Source organism: Protobothrops mucrosquamatus, unplaced genomic scaffold (assembly GCF_001527695.2).
Source record: "Protobothrops mucrosquamatus isolate PMUCROS unplaced genomic scaffold, P.Mucros_1.0 scaffold43, whole genome shotgun sequence".
Lineage (NCBI taxonomy): Eukaryota > Metazoa > Chordata > Lepidosauria > Squamata > Viperidae > Protobothrops > Protobothrops mucrosquamatus.
The window spans coordinates 1,026,463-1,043,789 of record NW_015386425.1 but is presented as its reverse complement, the minus strand read 5'-3'; the positions used below and the strand labels follow the sequence as shown (position 1 = coordinate 1,043,789).

At 37.7% G+C, this 17,327-nt stretch overlaps 1 protein-coding gene across 2 annotated transcripts in view; it reads right to left on the bottom strand.

Moving 5' to 3' along the window:
- The window catches only part of LOC107283586 (cadherin-6), a 64,663-nt gene extending 52,644 nt beyond the window's left edge, over nucleotides 1–12,019 (bottom strand). For both annotated transcript variants that reach the window (XM_015811518.1, XM_015811519.1), the window contains exon 1: nucleotides 11,792–12,019. In XM_015811518.1, the coding sequence (XP_015667004.1) occupies nucleotides 11,792–12,019 (228 nt within the window). The remainder of the gene's footprint in view (nucleotides 1–11,791) is intronic.
- Between the last annotated feature and the right edge of the window lie 5,308 nt (nucleotides 12,020–17,327).

The window sequence follows — 17,327 nt, the reverse complement described above, 5'->3', positions numbered from 1 at the left end:
TATATATATATATATATATATATATATATATATATATATATATATATATATATATATATATATATATATATATATATATATATATATATATATATATATATATATATATATATATATATATATATATATATATATATATATATATATATATATATATATATATATAAAAATACAGGAAGTTTTTCAGACAGACCAGTCTGATTGAGTACACCTTGACATTTTTAACTGCTATACTGCAGTTTTTCTTTTTACAATATCTTTTACTCCCGATTTAATTCTTTAACTCTTTGTCAGAAAAAGAAATTTGGATATATATATACACACACATATATTGATGATATATTTGTAGGAAAATTGGCATCTTCATATGATACTCTTGTACAATGAGATGTGTAATGATACACTTGTAAGATAATACATATAATAGGAAAATTGGCATATTGGCATATTCATGTAATCTCTATCAGATTACATAATCTCCATTACAACAGCAGAGTATCAAGTAGACAGTAAAATGAATAAAACGGAGATTATATTTGTTTTATTCTAAGAGTTTTGCATAGAACCTATTCACCTTATTTTTTCAACTCTATGAAAGTTCTTTTCATTAGCTGCCAATCTTGCAGATTTAAATAGCTAGTTATCTGTTCCAATTTAATGTGTTTTCTTCAGAGAGACTCTGGGGAAGAAAAATAATCTATTATTTTACTTGCTTAGAAAACAATCATAGTCATGTTGGATCATGAAGAAAATATTCAAAATCCATAGCTGAGCGATGACTTTGTGAAGATCAACGGAAATGTCACACAAAGAAAGAACATAAGCCTTTAATTTTTAAAAAACTCTTAACCATACATTAAAAAAAACCTGGAAGGGGAGAAAACAAGAAAGTTACATTAGGAGGTTCAGCCACAAGATCAGAAATAAGACCACACATGCCATGATATAAAAAAAGATGTTAAGACTCTAGAAAGAATACAGAAAAGAGCAACAGAGATGATTAGGGGACTGGAGGCTAAAACACATGAAGAACAGTTGCAGAAACTGGATATGTCTAGTTTAATGAAAAGAAGGACTAGGAGTGACATGATAGCAGTGTTCCAATATTTGAGGGGCTGCCACAAAGAAGAGAGAGTCAAGTTCTTCTCCAAAGCACCTGAAGGCAGGACAAGAAGCAATGGATGGAAACTAATCAAGGAAAGAAGCAACCTAGAACTAAGAAGAAATTTTCTGACAGTTAGAATAATTAATCAGTGTTGTAGGTGCTCCAACACTGGAGATTTTTAAAAAGAGATTGGACAACCATTTGTCTGAAACGGTATAGGGTTTCTGCCTGAGCAGGGGATTGGACTAGAAGACCTCCAAGATCCCTTCCAAACTCTGTTATTCTGTATTCTATTCTGCAAATTCAAATTCATTATGAAAAAGTGTTTACGGAATGAATAATTAGAATTAAGTATTGTCAATATCAGATTACACCAATGAACAGAAGAAAGAAAATGGCTACTCCACAGCTTTGTAAAACCAAGAGCTGTTAAATCTCGAAAATAACATCCTATTATATTAGCTGGTGACCAATATCTGCTGTTGATTTTTATTTCTGCCATAAATATTAATTCATTTCATATACTTCCAATCTAGGGCAAAAAATACTTGAAGTTTGAAGTTGGGTTACATGAGAAGCAAAATATTTTCTTAGAAGTGGCACAAAGATCTTGGATATTATGTCACAGTTAGGAATATTTTGCTTATAAGATGGACTTACATTCTCCAAATCAGTACAAATTGGGTCGTGATATGAACTTCCTGGTCCTATTCCTGCCCAATGACAACCATGAAAGTTTTAGCTGATTCATTTTCAGACTGGGTGGATGAGTATGAAGAAGGAATTGCTCTTCTAACTACTTCATCATCAAGATTATTTATTTATACGAGAAGGTCATTCCCTAGTACATAGTGAGAAGTTGGTCACCACAGAATGTTTCCCTATAGAGAGTGGGCCTAATGCTTTCTACATTATACAAGCTGCCGTAGTGAACATCTGAATTCAGGAGGAGAGGGTAAAAGTACATTAAAAAAAAATCCACAAATGTTTTACCGGGAAGCAAATGAATAAAACATTTCTTTCTTTCAGTAGCAAGTTACAGCTTCTTATTAGATGATGGATGCACTTGAAAGAAAATCTCATCTTTTTCTTATTGACAAAGGTGACCCAGTGGAAGCTGAGCATTCAGCGCTGGCCACTCTGTAGACATATACATTACTCATATACTGAGAGTTAGGGAGGAGGTGGTGCGCAGAGAATAAAAGAGAAGGACGCCGGAACCCAAGCCCTAAGCAATACGCTATCAGCTTTCGGATCCAAAATGAGAAATTTGGTCTGCTCTGCAGACATGCAAGCAGAACACAGAAATATTCTGTATTGCTAAGACTGCAATAGATAGGCATTATCATAGATTTTATGCAGTGGACAATCTGCCACAGAAAGCTGCAGACTGTTAATTTCTTAAAGCAGGTGAACTGATACGCATGCTGTGTAGGATGAAATGCTAAAATTGTGGAATGAATATTACATTTTGTTCTAATATTGCCCCATGAGAAATATCCTCTGCATGGTGCTAATTTGATTATTAGAGACAAGGTTTAATGAAGTCTCCTCCCTCATGGCAGGGCAATGAAAAATCAAATAGAGTTCGAATCCTAAAATGATAAGAGTCTGAAGCTCCACGACTGTATTCATCCTAATGTATCTCCTATCTGGAGGAGATAAAATTAAGCACATAGCTTAGGTGTTCCCTGAGAAAAAAAACTAAAGTCTATTCTCAGTCTGAATTTCATTACATGAGTTTAGGGCTGCAGAGAGCCTTTTAAATCACTGAATCACAATCACTGAGAGTTCCAAAATTTTGGAGTTATTGCCACCAGTTGCCCAATGAGGCTTCTAAGACACAAAGAGTGTACAGAGTATGATACTGCAGTGTAAAATTTGCAAGCCAAATTGGTGAAACGTTCATGCACTTGGGCTCAGAGGACAACTTTGGAGTTTATAATAATCTGCATTACACAGAGGAGAGCAAATGATTGCAGAGCAAACTTTGATTTTGAAAGGCCATCTACCAGCAAATGCAGTGGTGCAGAATGTTCCTATCATATGTAACCTTTTCTAAAATAGTGTATCCCATCTCCACCTCTCCTTCCAATGATTATTCTTTGGCTCGTAGAATGCTCATTTCTCCTTTTCTTCGTTCATTTTTGGACTTCTTGAAATCTTGAGGTCCTTAAATTAGCTTGCATTGAGGTACGTCAGTATAGTTTTTCAGGATAAAAATCTGCTGTATTGAAATGGAAGTTTAAAAATTCAAGGTCTGTGACATGAGGGGAATAGAGTAGGAGCATTAAATGCTTCTCCCTGTTCTTTCATGGCACTGCTGAGATGTTGAGTCAACCACTATGGTCCCTGGGTCACCATCAAGATCCATTTGCTCAGCAACTGGAACAGCCCAAGCAGGGAACTGGCTGGTTTCTTCCTCATGCACCATAACAGAGTTGGAAGGAACCTTGGAGGCAGTGATGTGATTCAGCTGGTTTGCACCACTTTGGCAGAACCAGTAGCTCATTTTTTGTTGCCCAGGCCCAGAATGGACTTCCAGAAGTGGCATCCACACAGAGAACCAGTTGTTCACATATTTGAATCCCACCACTGCTTGGAGGTCTTCTAGTCCAACACCCTGCTCAAGCAGGAAACCCTATATCATTTCAGATAAATGGTTGTCCAATGTCTTCTTAAAAACCTCCAGTGTTGAAGCACCCACAACTTCTGGAGGCAAGTTGTTACACTGATTAATTGTTCTAACTTGTTAGGAAATAATCCCCTTGGTTGCTTCTCTCCTTAATTAGTTTCCATCCATTGCATCTTGTCCTACCTTCATATGCTTTGGAGAATAGCTTGAGCCTATTCAAGTTATTCAGGTTATCCAAGGTATAATTCATGGCTGAGGACCTTCTGAAGTATCTTCTCCCAGACATTTCTGCCTATCCAATAAGATCTAGTAGGAAAAGCACCTTTTGAGTACCAGTTTTAATGGATCACTCTTTTTATAAAAAGGGACATGTCTTTTCTCTAGTGGACTCTCTTCTTTGGAATGGTGCTCAATGCAAGATCAGATCAGCACCAACTATGCTGCCATTCAGGAAATGCTTCAGAATGTTTTTGGAGGGTTTATGAGTCTCCTTCTAACGGTAGGCAATGGTTGCTGTTAGCATTGTTGGCCTTGGTGTGTCCATGATTCAATTGTTTTTTTGTTTTGTTTTCTTCTTTTAATTTTTTTCTTTTACTTCTGTATTATTGTGAGCTCTTTGGAGCCTTTTGGAACTGAGCAGCATATAAATTACAGAACTAAATAAATAAACACAAAGCCAAAGGCAAAAACGGTACTGTAGGAAGCAGAGCCAGTTACCAGTGTGTACTCCCTGAGCCCCAACACTATTGTTGACCTGCCCAAGCAAGTAAAAATCTATCTAAATTGCTACAACTCAAGAATTTTAACCTGAAACTGTAGCTGGGAAGTGAATGATTAGTACACGGCCAGCCATGAAGCAGAGTTAGTCTGATTTTCTATTGTGATACTTTAGACAGCTGGAGATCAACTAATAGATTCCTACCTATGTGCCTTTTGTTAATCCCTACTCAATTACACAAGCACAGAAAAAAAAGTACACATTTTCTTCTAAACCCTTCTCTCTAAAATTATTTCTACAGGTGAGTTTTGACTTTCAGCTGTTCTAAAGTATATTACGTGTGTTGTACAATTAAGCATTCTCTTAGATGTTAAAGAAGATACTATTTGAACTCATACACAGAGAGGAAAAGAGAGAAAAAGGCCAAAGCAAGATGAATATTAGATCCGGGACACCTGGAAGCAGTGGATGGAAACGAATCAAGGAGAGAACCAACCTCAAACTAAGGAGAAATTTCCTGACAGAAGAATTAACCAGGGGAACAACTTGCCTCCAGAAGTTGTGACTGCTCCAACACTGAAAGTTTTCAAGAAGAGATTGGACAACCATTTGTCTGAAATGGTAGAGGGATTCCTGCCTGAGCAGGGGATTGGACTAGAACACCTCCAAGGTCCCTTCCAACTCTGTTATTCTGTTAAGTTTTTGAAGAAACATATTGATGGTGCTTTGTGTATATGAAGGATTGAGAAGATCTAAAGGATCTCTGAATCCTCTTGAGCTAAAAATTCATGATGGCATAGGAGATGGCAAAAGCAGAGCCTTCTGAGTGACCAAGGAGGATGTTGTGTTTATCAGACAGCATTCAACTAGAACTGGCCAATGCAGCTGACCAGATCACATGGAGAGCTGGCGAAGGAGATTGCTAGTAGCATCATAACATGGTAGGCTAAATGCCCTGCAGAGCAGATGTTGAAGATCAGGTGGTGCAGCAAAGGCAAAGGGGTTGGTGGTGATCCCTGACCAGGTAATGGTGCTAGTAGTATGTTCAGCAGAGGTCAATCACCTAGCAAAATGGTGGCAGTCATAGCAAACCAAGGATGCTCAACCTCAGTGTTTGGAAGGTCCAGAAACTTAGGTGACAGCACTCACTGGTAGCAGACTAATTTGCTAGAGGACCAATCTGCATCCTATAGCTATTGCCAGGCTTCCATTCTGGGTAGCTGTCAAGTTGTCCCCTATATGTGGTTGCGAGACTAGAAGAATATTTTTGTGTATTTCATCTTTTGGTAGATGCTTCTGGAGCTTTCCATCTCTGCTATCTAAAGAATTGGTTTGTAAAATAGAACAGACTTAGAAACAGTCGACAGAGACAATTTTGGTATATGGTGTAAAGAGATTGGTGGCAAACCAGGTGGAGCAGTCAGCAGTGATGACTCTTAGTTTGCCTCAGTTTTAAAAAGACCTCAAGACTCAACCAAGGATGGATATGATCCTTTATTAAGAGTTACTTTGTGGCAATAAAAGTATGCTCTTACCATACTTTCAGTTGGCCCTGTTCAAGATCATTGGTCCTTTCACTGTGAAGAAGGGCAATAGGAACATTTAAGAGGCCACTGTGAGTCTATTCAAAGCATATCAGATAAAACTGCTTGTATCTGCTGTGAGCTGGAGTCTAGCTTGTAAGATCCTATGGTGTTGGCAAAAGTACAGTCTTGGTTATCTAAGAAGGTCTTGATCTTATTGATCTTGATGAAGGGGACATGGTCATTGAGGTTGTAAATGTGATCATGTGCCTGGATGGTCAAGGATTCCTGGGAAACTACATGTTATTGGAACTGAGCAATGGTAAGTTCATCCTTGAGGAAAAAAATGGTTCTTCCAGTTCTTAAAAATGAAGTGGTGCATCCTCTCCTCAAGAAATTGTTGCTGGATCCAATGGCACTTAAAAACCTTTTGTCCTATTTCAAACCTTCCCTTTCCTCCAAGCTGATCAGGATACAGCTTCAAAGGACCTTGGACAAGGTAAATTATTTGGATTTCTTTCAGTTGGGTTTTATATAAGATATAGTATGGCATTGGTCATAGTTGTTGATCTTCAAGGGGACTAGGATGGGTATGGTGCATTGATCTAAGCTTTCAAAAGCCTTCAATGCCATCAACCATGGTAGCCTTGGAGGGTTTAGGAGTAGGGGAGTATGGTGTTGTGGTAATTCTCCTCCTTCCTGCAGTGCAAATGGAGGTAGTGGGAGGTAGCATGTATGACCTCATTCTTTATTCAGCATGAACCTTCTATGCTTTCAGCTGAATGGCTGGAACAGGCCATTTGTGCATAGGCAGACTGATTCTGTCATCTGAGAATAAGAATGTTGCAAGAATGAACCTATGAGATGTTGGAGGCTGAGCCCAAGGATTTATCTGCAGTTAGAAGTAGAGACAAGCTTATTGCCTCTTTCTCTTATTCTTGAGGGACAAGCTCTGCTTTCCTTGCACTGATTTGTTCCTGGAGTGTTTTATTAACTTAACATAGATCAATAGTAAATATCACATGGCTTATATACTTTCCTTCATTACTTCAAAAGAGCTTACCAAGGCTCAAAACGTGAGCAAAGAATAAATAGCAGCTAATGTGGATTTTATTTTGTTAAATGTGATTTATTAGAAAATTGAATCTGGCCCTTTTTAGAATTACTGTGTATTATATTTCACACATTTCATTACCTCTACCAAATGCAAAATTTCCTGGCATAGCATTTTATACTTTTGTTGTTTTAATCTGAAACTTGGATTACAACCAGCCTTGTCTATGCTGGCAGGAGGCTTCAGATGAATACTTGACAGAAGAAAATGAAGAGAGATGGTGTAATGTGATGCTTGTTACTGAAATGATGGTTGGTTTAATGAACTCTTCTAGGTTGCCTAGGGGGCTCCAAAGAAACAGATCAATATTAAGGATTTATGCATCTAATTTGAAGAAATGAGGTCTGATCCATTTTCCAACTTCTGTTTTTATGTTCCTCTTCGTCTGAGGCTCTGCATTTGATTTTGTGAATACAGCAGGGCCCACACAGAATGTTTAGGTTCTTTATGAAATCTTTTCTTCTCTCTTCATATCCACAAATGCTGTAACTGCCTATGATTTCACTACATTGTGATGGATTGACGGTACAGTGAATTTTTATTCATGTCGGTAACCTCAGGATGGAAAACCAGAGAAATCAAGTGAGTTTATCTACATGAAGAAAAGAAGATTAGGGAAAACAACCAAAAGAAGGTGCACAGAATATAGAAATTATAAGAGTTCTGTGACTTTTCTCTTTACTAGCCATGAATGTAAAACAACAACAACAACAACAAAAAACCAGCCAGCCAGCCATCCTGACAAGAAAAAAATATGACTGGCTATGAATTGGAAAGCAGGTGAAGAGATGGGTATTTTCATCTGGGAGAGAGTTAGAAAGTACTAAGCTTTAATGAATGAAAATAATTTGGACAGAAAAATGTGTCTGAGTGCTAAAGATTCAAGGGAGAAGACCCTTCCTACGTACATCAGTCTGTTGTTTTGAATGAGGGACTTGATAAAGCAGCAGGGAGACACAAGACTTATTGAAATGAGAAGAAGTCAAGTCAGCACCTCTGTCTTTATGCTTATAACTCAAACATAGCTGGCTTTTATTTCCTTCTTTTGGAAAGATTATTTCCGAACAAACAGTTGGATTCAAATTGGCTTTCCCAACAAGCACTAGAATCCAGTGAAATGTTCAATTCTGACAGGCTTTCAAGATCCTGTTATCATACCTACAACAGCAAAATAGCATTCCTAGAATCCTTGCAGCCTCTGACCTGGCCTACTTCAAGGAGTTATCAGCACATGACTTGCTGAACAAGCGTGAGACCCCAGCAATTGTAGGTTCAGGATTCACACAAACAGCACCAGCAAGCAGTAAGACACACACAGCCCTCTTATTTTCTTTCTGTCTGCAAATTCCGGGCAGGTCTGTCTATCATCAAATATCTACCACCTCCCCCTGATCTACAATTTGTATTTACATATGGAAACATTTCTCATTTTCTTTTTCCTTCGAATTTTTGCCACTAAATATTATGGAGGGTATGCCTCTCTTTCTTCTACTTCTTTAAAATTTGGAAATTATTCTTTTTAAACACTTTTTAGTTATAAGATCTCAATTGTATATTAATTCCCATGTAAGACATCAGTCCAGTAGAGACTATTATTTTTAAGTAATCTCATCTGGCCATTAACTGATCTTACAAAAGCTGAGAACTGTTTCTAACTTAAAGGAAACTCTTCAAATAATCTCTTAGATTAAAGAATAGCTGTAAACATAAACAATACAAGCCCCCTGCACCATTTAGCTAGTTACTAAAATATGTACTTGTATGGATTTTGCTCTAAATCATGGAACACGTATATTTAGTTCTCATATTCCTTGCATTTCCCATTCATGCTTCATGGCTAACTGTTCAATTACAAAGACATGAATTGCTCAGGCACCCAAAAACACATAAAAGGCCAACTGTGAAGTGCTGATGGCCATAGCATTAATAACACCTACATAACTTGTATCTGTTTCCTTGCTTTGCTTCCCAACTCAGTCTTGGATTTTATTATCCATATTTTAATTAACAAAGCTTTCCTTGTAATTTTATGGGCATAATTAAGCCTTTTGAATTGCAATCATTTTGGAAACAAAATGATGACGTGTTTAAGATCCTTGTTCCAAAGAGACACATTAGATAAAAATGACCATTTTTTTAATTACTAAGGTTCTGATGGACAGGTTAGTGTTGCAGGTGCACCTTCTGATTCTTTTTGGGAGACAAAGGAGGGCTGTGTTATATATCTAGATTCTAGACCATATTGCCCAAGCCATTAAAATAAAATTCTAATTGTACATTTTGGTAAATGAAGCAATGCTTCTCTTGAGCTTCTGTCACAACCGTGCTGAAGCAGTTAGTTCTTATTACATAATGAGCTCTCAAACAAGCAGGTAAATTATGATTGATCAAACTAACTAGACCAGTGGTGGTGAACCTATGGCACGCGTGCCAGAGGCGGCACTCGGAGCCCTCTCTGTGGGCACGCACGCCATGCCCCGGTGATGGCAACCGTCCTCTTCAACCAGCCGCCCGCTAACTTGCCGAGGTCCCAGGTGGCCAGATGCATCCCAGCACCCATGCGCTTGCTGGCCTTTATGTGCGGGGGCTGATGGTGTCAGGCAGCAGCTGCCCCGGCCCCTGCCTCGCCTTGCCCTGTGACATGGACCCCCACCCTGCCTCGCCTCACCCTGCAGAACCTGCCTCCTGCCCACCGCCCCACCTGCCAGAGACCCCTGGATCTCCCCCAACCCTGCCCAGCCCTCACAGGCGTCCCTCCCCAGGAGCAACATTGAGCTGGCCATGCCCACCCTGGCCATGTCCAACCATCTGCCATGACCACTGTAGCCACGCCCACCCGGCGGCCATGCCCACCCGGCACCCGGCAATATATAAGTGGGTTTTGGGTTAAAGTTTGGGCACTCGGTCTCTAAAAGGTTCGCCATCACTGAACTAGACCCAAATTGGAGAAACCACATGATATAGGATTTTTTTTTTAATTTCCCAATTTTGCAATACTGCAATGCAAAGCAGGGTCCCAACAATGCAAATTTCTCTAACTATGTCTTAGGGAACACTCTGAATGTTGCCTCCAAGGGCATTTACATTCATTCTAGTTGAAGGGACACGTAAATCCAGAAATCCATGCTTGAGATCTTTGTTCTTTTTCTCTTAATAAATGAAAAATACGGAGACAACATGTTAACACACTTGTCTTTCCATAAAAACATTTGTGATGATTCACCACAAAAAAAACCTTCATGAACCTAGTTAAACAAGAGTAATAATAGTCAGTGCCTGTGCAAATTATTTCAGAACAAAGCAATTCATAAAACATAACAAAACAGAACCAATGTTCCCACAAACGTTTGCTTGGAATTAATACATACTTCTATACAGGGGTCTAGGGCAACTCACTCTGGCCAATTCACCATGAGACAACTCGCCACAGGACAAGGGTTACACTAATATTGAAGAAATGGTGAAATAGAATAATTAAAGACAGGATGCAGAAAGAAGGACAAAAATGACAAAAATGACATGTGAATGACAAAAATTACTTTTTACAAATATTATTTTAAATAAATTGAATTGTTGAGTTGTCCTGCAGGGAGTCATCTATGGTGAATTGGCCGTGGTGAGTTTTTTCCCATTCTGTCTATAAAGTGCCAGACAGAAGATGCTGGAGAAATGCCAGTTTTGGACTAGGAAAGTTTGGTAAGTTACATCCACTTAGGAACATTCCTAAGTTCCTCAAAGTTTCAGCAGAACTTGAAAATTTACAAAGAGGATAAAAAAGGCATCTCTGAAATTGAAGCCAAGACAGTCTATCCAAAAATATGATAATCACATCCTAAAGCATACAAACATCATGTATTCTGAGACTGTTTTCTCACCAGTGGCTTTTAATATGTTTGTGGCATTACCTAGTCATCACTGAAGTGATACGAAGCCCTAGGTGTGTAGAATAAATTGTAATAATCTCAAAATTTAAAAAAAAACAATAATCACATCATCATAAGACAAACCCTCTGTTTTTGTATTTGCATGCTAGTATTAGATAGGAGCATGCTTTGTGACATTTTGACACGTATGGTCACTTAAACCCTTTTGCCTCCCCTACAAATGTCTATGAGTGAAATTTGTTATTTTATCTTTCTTTTAGCCCAATGATATTTGGATGGCTCTAGAAGATATTATTCAGCAGTAATGGGGGGGAAAACTAGGCTTCCAACAGTTTTTTCTAATTTACAGGCAACTAATTTAACGATCAGTGGTGGCAACCTTACATACATTTCTGATTCACTTGCATGTAAAAGCAGAAATATTTACATGTGTCTTCATGAAAACAGTTCTACTAAAGGACATTTTTAATAGGTTCCTAAATAGTATTAAGTTAATGCCCCTCTGCTGAAATTAAAGGGACAAGTTTTAATTTCCTATGTTGGACCTCAGCAATGTATAATTTCTGAATTTTTTTTTTAACAAGGTCAAGAAAAATAAATCAAATAACAGATTTCATTTTAAATAGGTATGTTTGGTTATGTATCACGATTTCTTTCATCTTTTTCAAGTGTTAGCTAAACTATTGAATATTCCCCAAAGTACTCTTATCAGAAATATCTACCAAGAGACATTGATTAAAGACAGCTCATGTGGCAGAATAATATCCCATGCTATTTTCTTTTAACTTTTGGAAAGAATTAAAGTATCCTACCTTGCCAACGTACTGATAATCAGAGCCTGTGTATTCCTCTAGAAGGAAGAACTGATTCCACATCCAACTTCTTTTGGAACGACTAAGTTCCTTTCTGCTGTTTCTAGATAAATCCAAAACCTTTAGGTTTTCTGGAAAACCAGTAGCTTTTTTGGATAACGGTGTAGAATAACTTTGGTGAAGAGGACCAAACCAGAAGAGGAGCCAGAAGCAATGATATGTTCTCATGATGACAGTACAATATGATGTTGAAGTGATGATTTCCCCCCCAACCTCAGATGCAAGCTAGTTGTCTGTACGGAGGCCAATCACATTCCTTCTTTGTTCCTTAATGTTTTTTTTTCTTTAAATCTCGGAGGAACTCTGAAAGAAAAAGAAATGACAATTTATCAAGCATTTAGAGAAGGCTATTTAGCACTCAGTGCAATAGCAGATATGACAAAAAGGCAGATGCAATTGCTACAAAAAGAATACTATATGGCTCTTAGTTGCAGATTGCCATTTACATAAAAGTGAATGCAACCTCTCCATTGAGTAGGAGGAATAATAGTGTAATTTATTTTGCTTGCTGTTCTACTTACTTGAAATATATTATTTCTGGCAATTTGATTATGTCTTTTACATGGTTCATGATAATCCTATTTATTTTCACAAAGAGAAAAGTTGGTTTTCAGTTGGTGCATTTTAAACGGTGCTAATTGAGGACCATATGGCATAAGTGAAGACTTCCTCCAGATGTGTAAACCATGCACTGTATCATTTGTACATTTCTTGATTAGCCGTAGATAATGAGGTGGAGCATGGCCTAATCAGTTACCCTAGGGAGCTATGTGCCTGTTTGCATTAATGAATAGTACTGAAATTTTTTTTTAGAATCCTGGATATTTTGGTGGTTCATTTTTAATTCCAGTATTTGTCCTGAAGGGTTTAAAAAAAATTGGTTCATTTCCCCCATCCTTTTAATGACTGTTCCATTTCTAGGAACGGAACTCCATTTTTGGTATTATATATTTGAAGAATTTCATTTTTCTCATGTCTTGGTAAATCATGTTTTGTTTTTTCTGTCACATTCAATTCATACCAGCAGAAACTAATAATAGGACACAGAAGGTGAGAATCAAACTGTCTCTTATCTTGAAGAATAAATGTGCTGTAAAATAAGAGTGTAATAATACTACTTTCATTTAGAAAAGCTGTACATATGCAATATTGCTATGTTTGAGGAGGAAATGGCACAGAGCAGTCCCAGGATAAATGAATCCAATCCTTTATATAATTTGTTGGAAGAAGTGAAACTGGTAAACACAAGGACTTGAAGATGAAACAGATTAGTAAATTGTACTAGACAGAAGAAGACTGGAATAACAGCACTCTTTAACAACCTTCCTCGGACAATTTCACATCAGGATACTATAGTAAACTTTAGCTTTCCAGACACTGAAAACTTTATTCAGCAATCACTCTCAACATTATTCAACCAAATTAAAATGGTTATGGGCTGAATACAAAAACAAAGCGAGAGAAAGAACAGTGTATAAAATTATAAAGAAGAAAAGAAAATTGAAAAAGAATAAAAACACCTAGGTCACATATTCATGGATATATCTACTGTACATATATATAAAATTCTACCTAAGCATTTCAACGAATGGAAGCCATATTTCATTGTCACAGACAAGAAGGAAGCCTTAGACAGAACAGATGGTTTGCCATTGGCAGAGCAAACAAGGCAAGCCTTTATACAGTATAAGGTCTGAGCTTCAGAATTTTAGACTAAGACTTTTCCTTCTGCCTTTCTAAGTTAACAGATGCTTGGCCCTTTTCTTTATGATTGTGGGAAGTAGTTCAACTATGTTGACATAACGCCTTTCCATTGCTGCCTTGCCAGATTCAGTTCTAGCACACCTCCTTTTCTATTTTCTCCTTCTCCTTCTCTGAATTTGCTCTTATTGTTTCTCTCTTTGCCAGCTCTTTGCCAACTTCACAAGACACTGTGCCTCCCCTTCCATTTCCACTTCTTCTTTGAGTGAAACGGGTAATGCCTTCCTCCTTTTATGTCTGTCCACCTGACCGAAGATAGCAAGGGGGAGGGATTTCCGTTTCTTCTTTGGTTCAAACTGGTAAGAATCTCCCCAGTTTTACCCCTCCTCTTTCAAGACAACAGATAGCAGGAAGGAAACTATTTTCAATCCTTCTACTTTGTCAGGAACACCCCCAATTTATAACTCTTCCTTTCATAATCTTTAGGTGAACCAATATCTGCCTCTCATTAGTCGTACAACTATCTTCCCCCTCAAAAACGTCGGTATCAGAACTGGTAGCAGCTTGGTCTTGTGCAGGGATTGCAAATTGAACTGCCAAAGAGACAGGGTGTGTAAATGTGATCTTTCACCTCTGAAAAAATCTTCAGTAACAAAAAGTCTATAGGAGATGACCAGGCTGAGCCTGAGGGGGGAGGGTCAAATGTGTCATAAGTCACAAGTCCCTACGCGCCTATGAGAGATCTAAGTCCAGCCCACTTGAATATCTTTTTATTCCTGCTCATTTCTCGAGATTGTTAATAGGTCAGATTTTTGTAGAAAGCTTAAGCTTGCAATAAATTTTTATACTCATTTGAACTACCTGAATCTCCTGATTTCCCTGGTGTTTGACAATGCCCTTTTAATGAATTGTACATTTTAGCCTGGCCCTTCCTGGCCAAGATCCAAAACCATGTCCTACTTCAGTTTCTTTCTCTTTTCTTCACCAATGGTAATGCTGATCTGAAAAAAGTACTTTATAATGCTATACTAATGACAAATAGAAAAAAGTAAAAAAAAAGTATTTAAAAGTGCTATTGTATTGTTGCACAATATCATGAAAAATTATCTCAAAGAAAAACATGTTGGTTTATTTTCTCATCAGTTGTAACACTACCTTTTCCAAAAAGGATAACTTACATATTTCCCCAAACCAATCCTTAATGTCTGAAATAATATCATTTTTCCATTTAGGAATTTCACCATGAATCCATTTAAACATACTGAAATGCTATTTCCAAAAGATATTAATGGCTCGATAAACTCAATAAATTCACATTTTTTACTTGTCCAACGAAGAAAACCTGATGGCTATCCTTTTGAATACATTATTTGGATAAAAGAATTCTATTTTCTTGCAGCAATAAAGTCAGATAGCAACCAGCAAATCTATGAAACTGTGACAAGAGGAGATAAATGCTACCTATTTCTCTTCTGCAGCTCTTGAGGTCCATCAGACAGTGTTACAACTGATGCCTCTGAAGTTTTTATTATCTGAAAATTTAATTTTTATCAGTACAAAATAAAGGACTGACAATAGTGTTTCTCCCTCCCCCCCACACTTTTAAAATGTTTCTGGGCACTGAATCCACTTCAAATCTCATTTGGGTATCTATGGATAAATGTGTTACAGAATACGGGTTGGAAGCATATTGCTTATAGCTACAGTCCCACAGGAAAAATAATTCATTTTCAAATATAGATGAATGGTTAAGGAAAGTCTGATAGATAATGAAGATGAAAGCAAATCCCTTACATTTTAGACATCAGGTATGACTGCACATGTATTCTATACATTTTTTCTTAAAAAAATACACATGACATAGGTGTATACATGTGAAATACACACAACAATAAAACAAATCTTTTATAGATGTTATTGTAATTTCCTTAATTGTTGAGAGCCACCCCGAGTAGGGTGGCACACAAGTTTAATAAATTATTATTATCTCATATTGTTCTGACTTCAGAAGGGAGGATGACCTTGATCCTGTTGGTCTTTCATAAGGCCTTGAAGATCTGGGACCCCAAATATGGGACGTGTTTCCTGGCTGCATTGACATCTATCTTGGCATTTTTTTCTCAGCTGCCATAGATAATTTTGTACTATGTTGTAACTGTTTTTAATTGTTTCATGCCCAGAATCACTTGTTTGAGATGGCAGCTATAGAAATTGAATATTTATTTATTTAACATATGGCAAATAGCAATTGAATACAGGTAGTCCTCCACTTACAACAGTTCATTTACTGACCGTTTAAAGTTACAACAGCACTGAAAAAAGTGACCATTTTTCAGAGTTACGACCATTGAGGCATCCCCATGGTCACGTGATCAAAATTTACATGTTTGGCAACTGACTCATATTTGAGTCAGACGGTCATGCGATCACCTTCTATGACCTTCTGACAAGCAGAGTCAATGGGGAGGCCAAATTTACTTAATAACCATGTCACTAACTTAACAATGGAAGTGATTCATTTAACAACTGTTGTAAGAAGGGCTGTAAAATGGGGCAAAACTCACTTAACAAATGTCTCACTTAACAGCAGAAATGTTGGGCTCAGTTGTGGTTGTAAATTGAGGATTACCTGTAAATATTAATGGAATAGGAATAATCTAGAGGTAAAACTGAGATTAAAAAACTGCTAATGATCATGTAACTCTGAACCAGTTAGTGGAATAATATTAAAAAGATCTTTCTTTCTTTCTTTCTTTCTTTCTTTCTTTCTTTCTTTCTTTCTTTCTTTCTTTCTTTCTTTCTTTCTTTCTTTCTTTCTTTCCTTCCTTCCTTCCTTCCTCAGAACAAATGAACATTTTTTTAAATGAACATATATCTATATATGTGTGGATTATTTTTCCAAATGTCAAACAAATAAGGCCCCAAATTTATCAAATATCCTTTGAACAAGTAACTCACTATATCCCAGGAAAGTGCTATTTATCAATCACCTTGCAGCAGTCAATCACCTTGCAGCACCTTGCATATGTGACTGGGAAAACAAGCAGGCTTCTATTAAATTGGTAGAATTAAATGGCATAAATGCAATGGAGGAAGGCAGCGCCAATGCCCATATAATACTACCAACAGCTTCAGATTTATTCACCTATTCTCAGGTTTGATAGATTCTTTTCACACTTGCATGGTAGAGAGACTAAAAGCCAACAAGGTAATTTTATAAGATGTAGGGGAATCCCTCCTCTTTTTAATTTTGTTTGAAGCCTTGACTGTAGGCTGGATGAACACACTTTCCCATCTGGGGCTGGGAAAGAGGAATTCCACAGGTGAGTTAACTAGGGAAGCCACGGGGGTTGAAGTCCTGGTGAGCTGCCAGCAAACAGCAGGCTTGTCATCCCACTTGCTCTGAGTACCGAGAGAAAGTGACTGATGACCAGTTTTGTTTTCGCTCCAGGTGCCTGGATTCTTCTTCCTGGGAAGGAAAGTTTCTGTAGGCATGTATGGAGCTGAGCATCTGAACCCCACTATTCTGTCATTAGTCCAAGCTGGATGTATCAACAAGGCATGGGGAGCGGGTAGTGGAGCTCATCCTGTCTCAGGCATCTCCATCTTTTCTTTTCTTTTCATTACCTCCCCTTGATGAAGCCAGCGGTGAGCCATTATTCTTTCAGTCCAGCTGGAAAGAGCCAAGGAAGACAGAGAGGCTGGCCATTTAAAGAAACATCCCTCCAAATGTCAATTGCCAGGAAGCAATGGCTCCTCTGAGGGGTACTTTTCT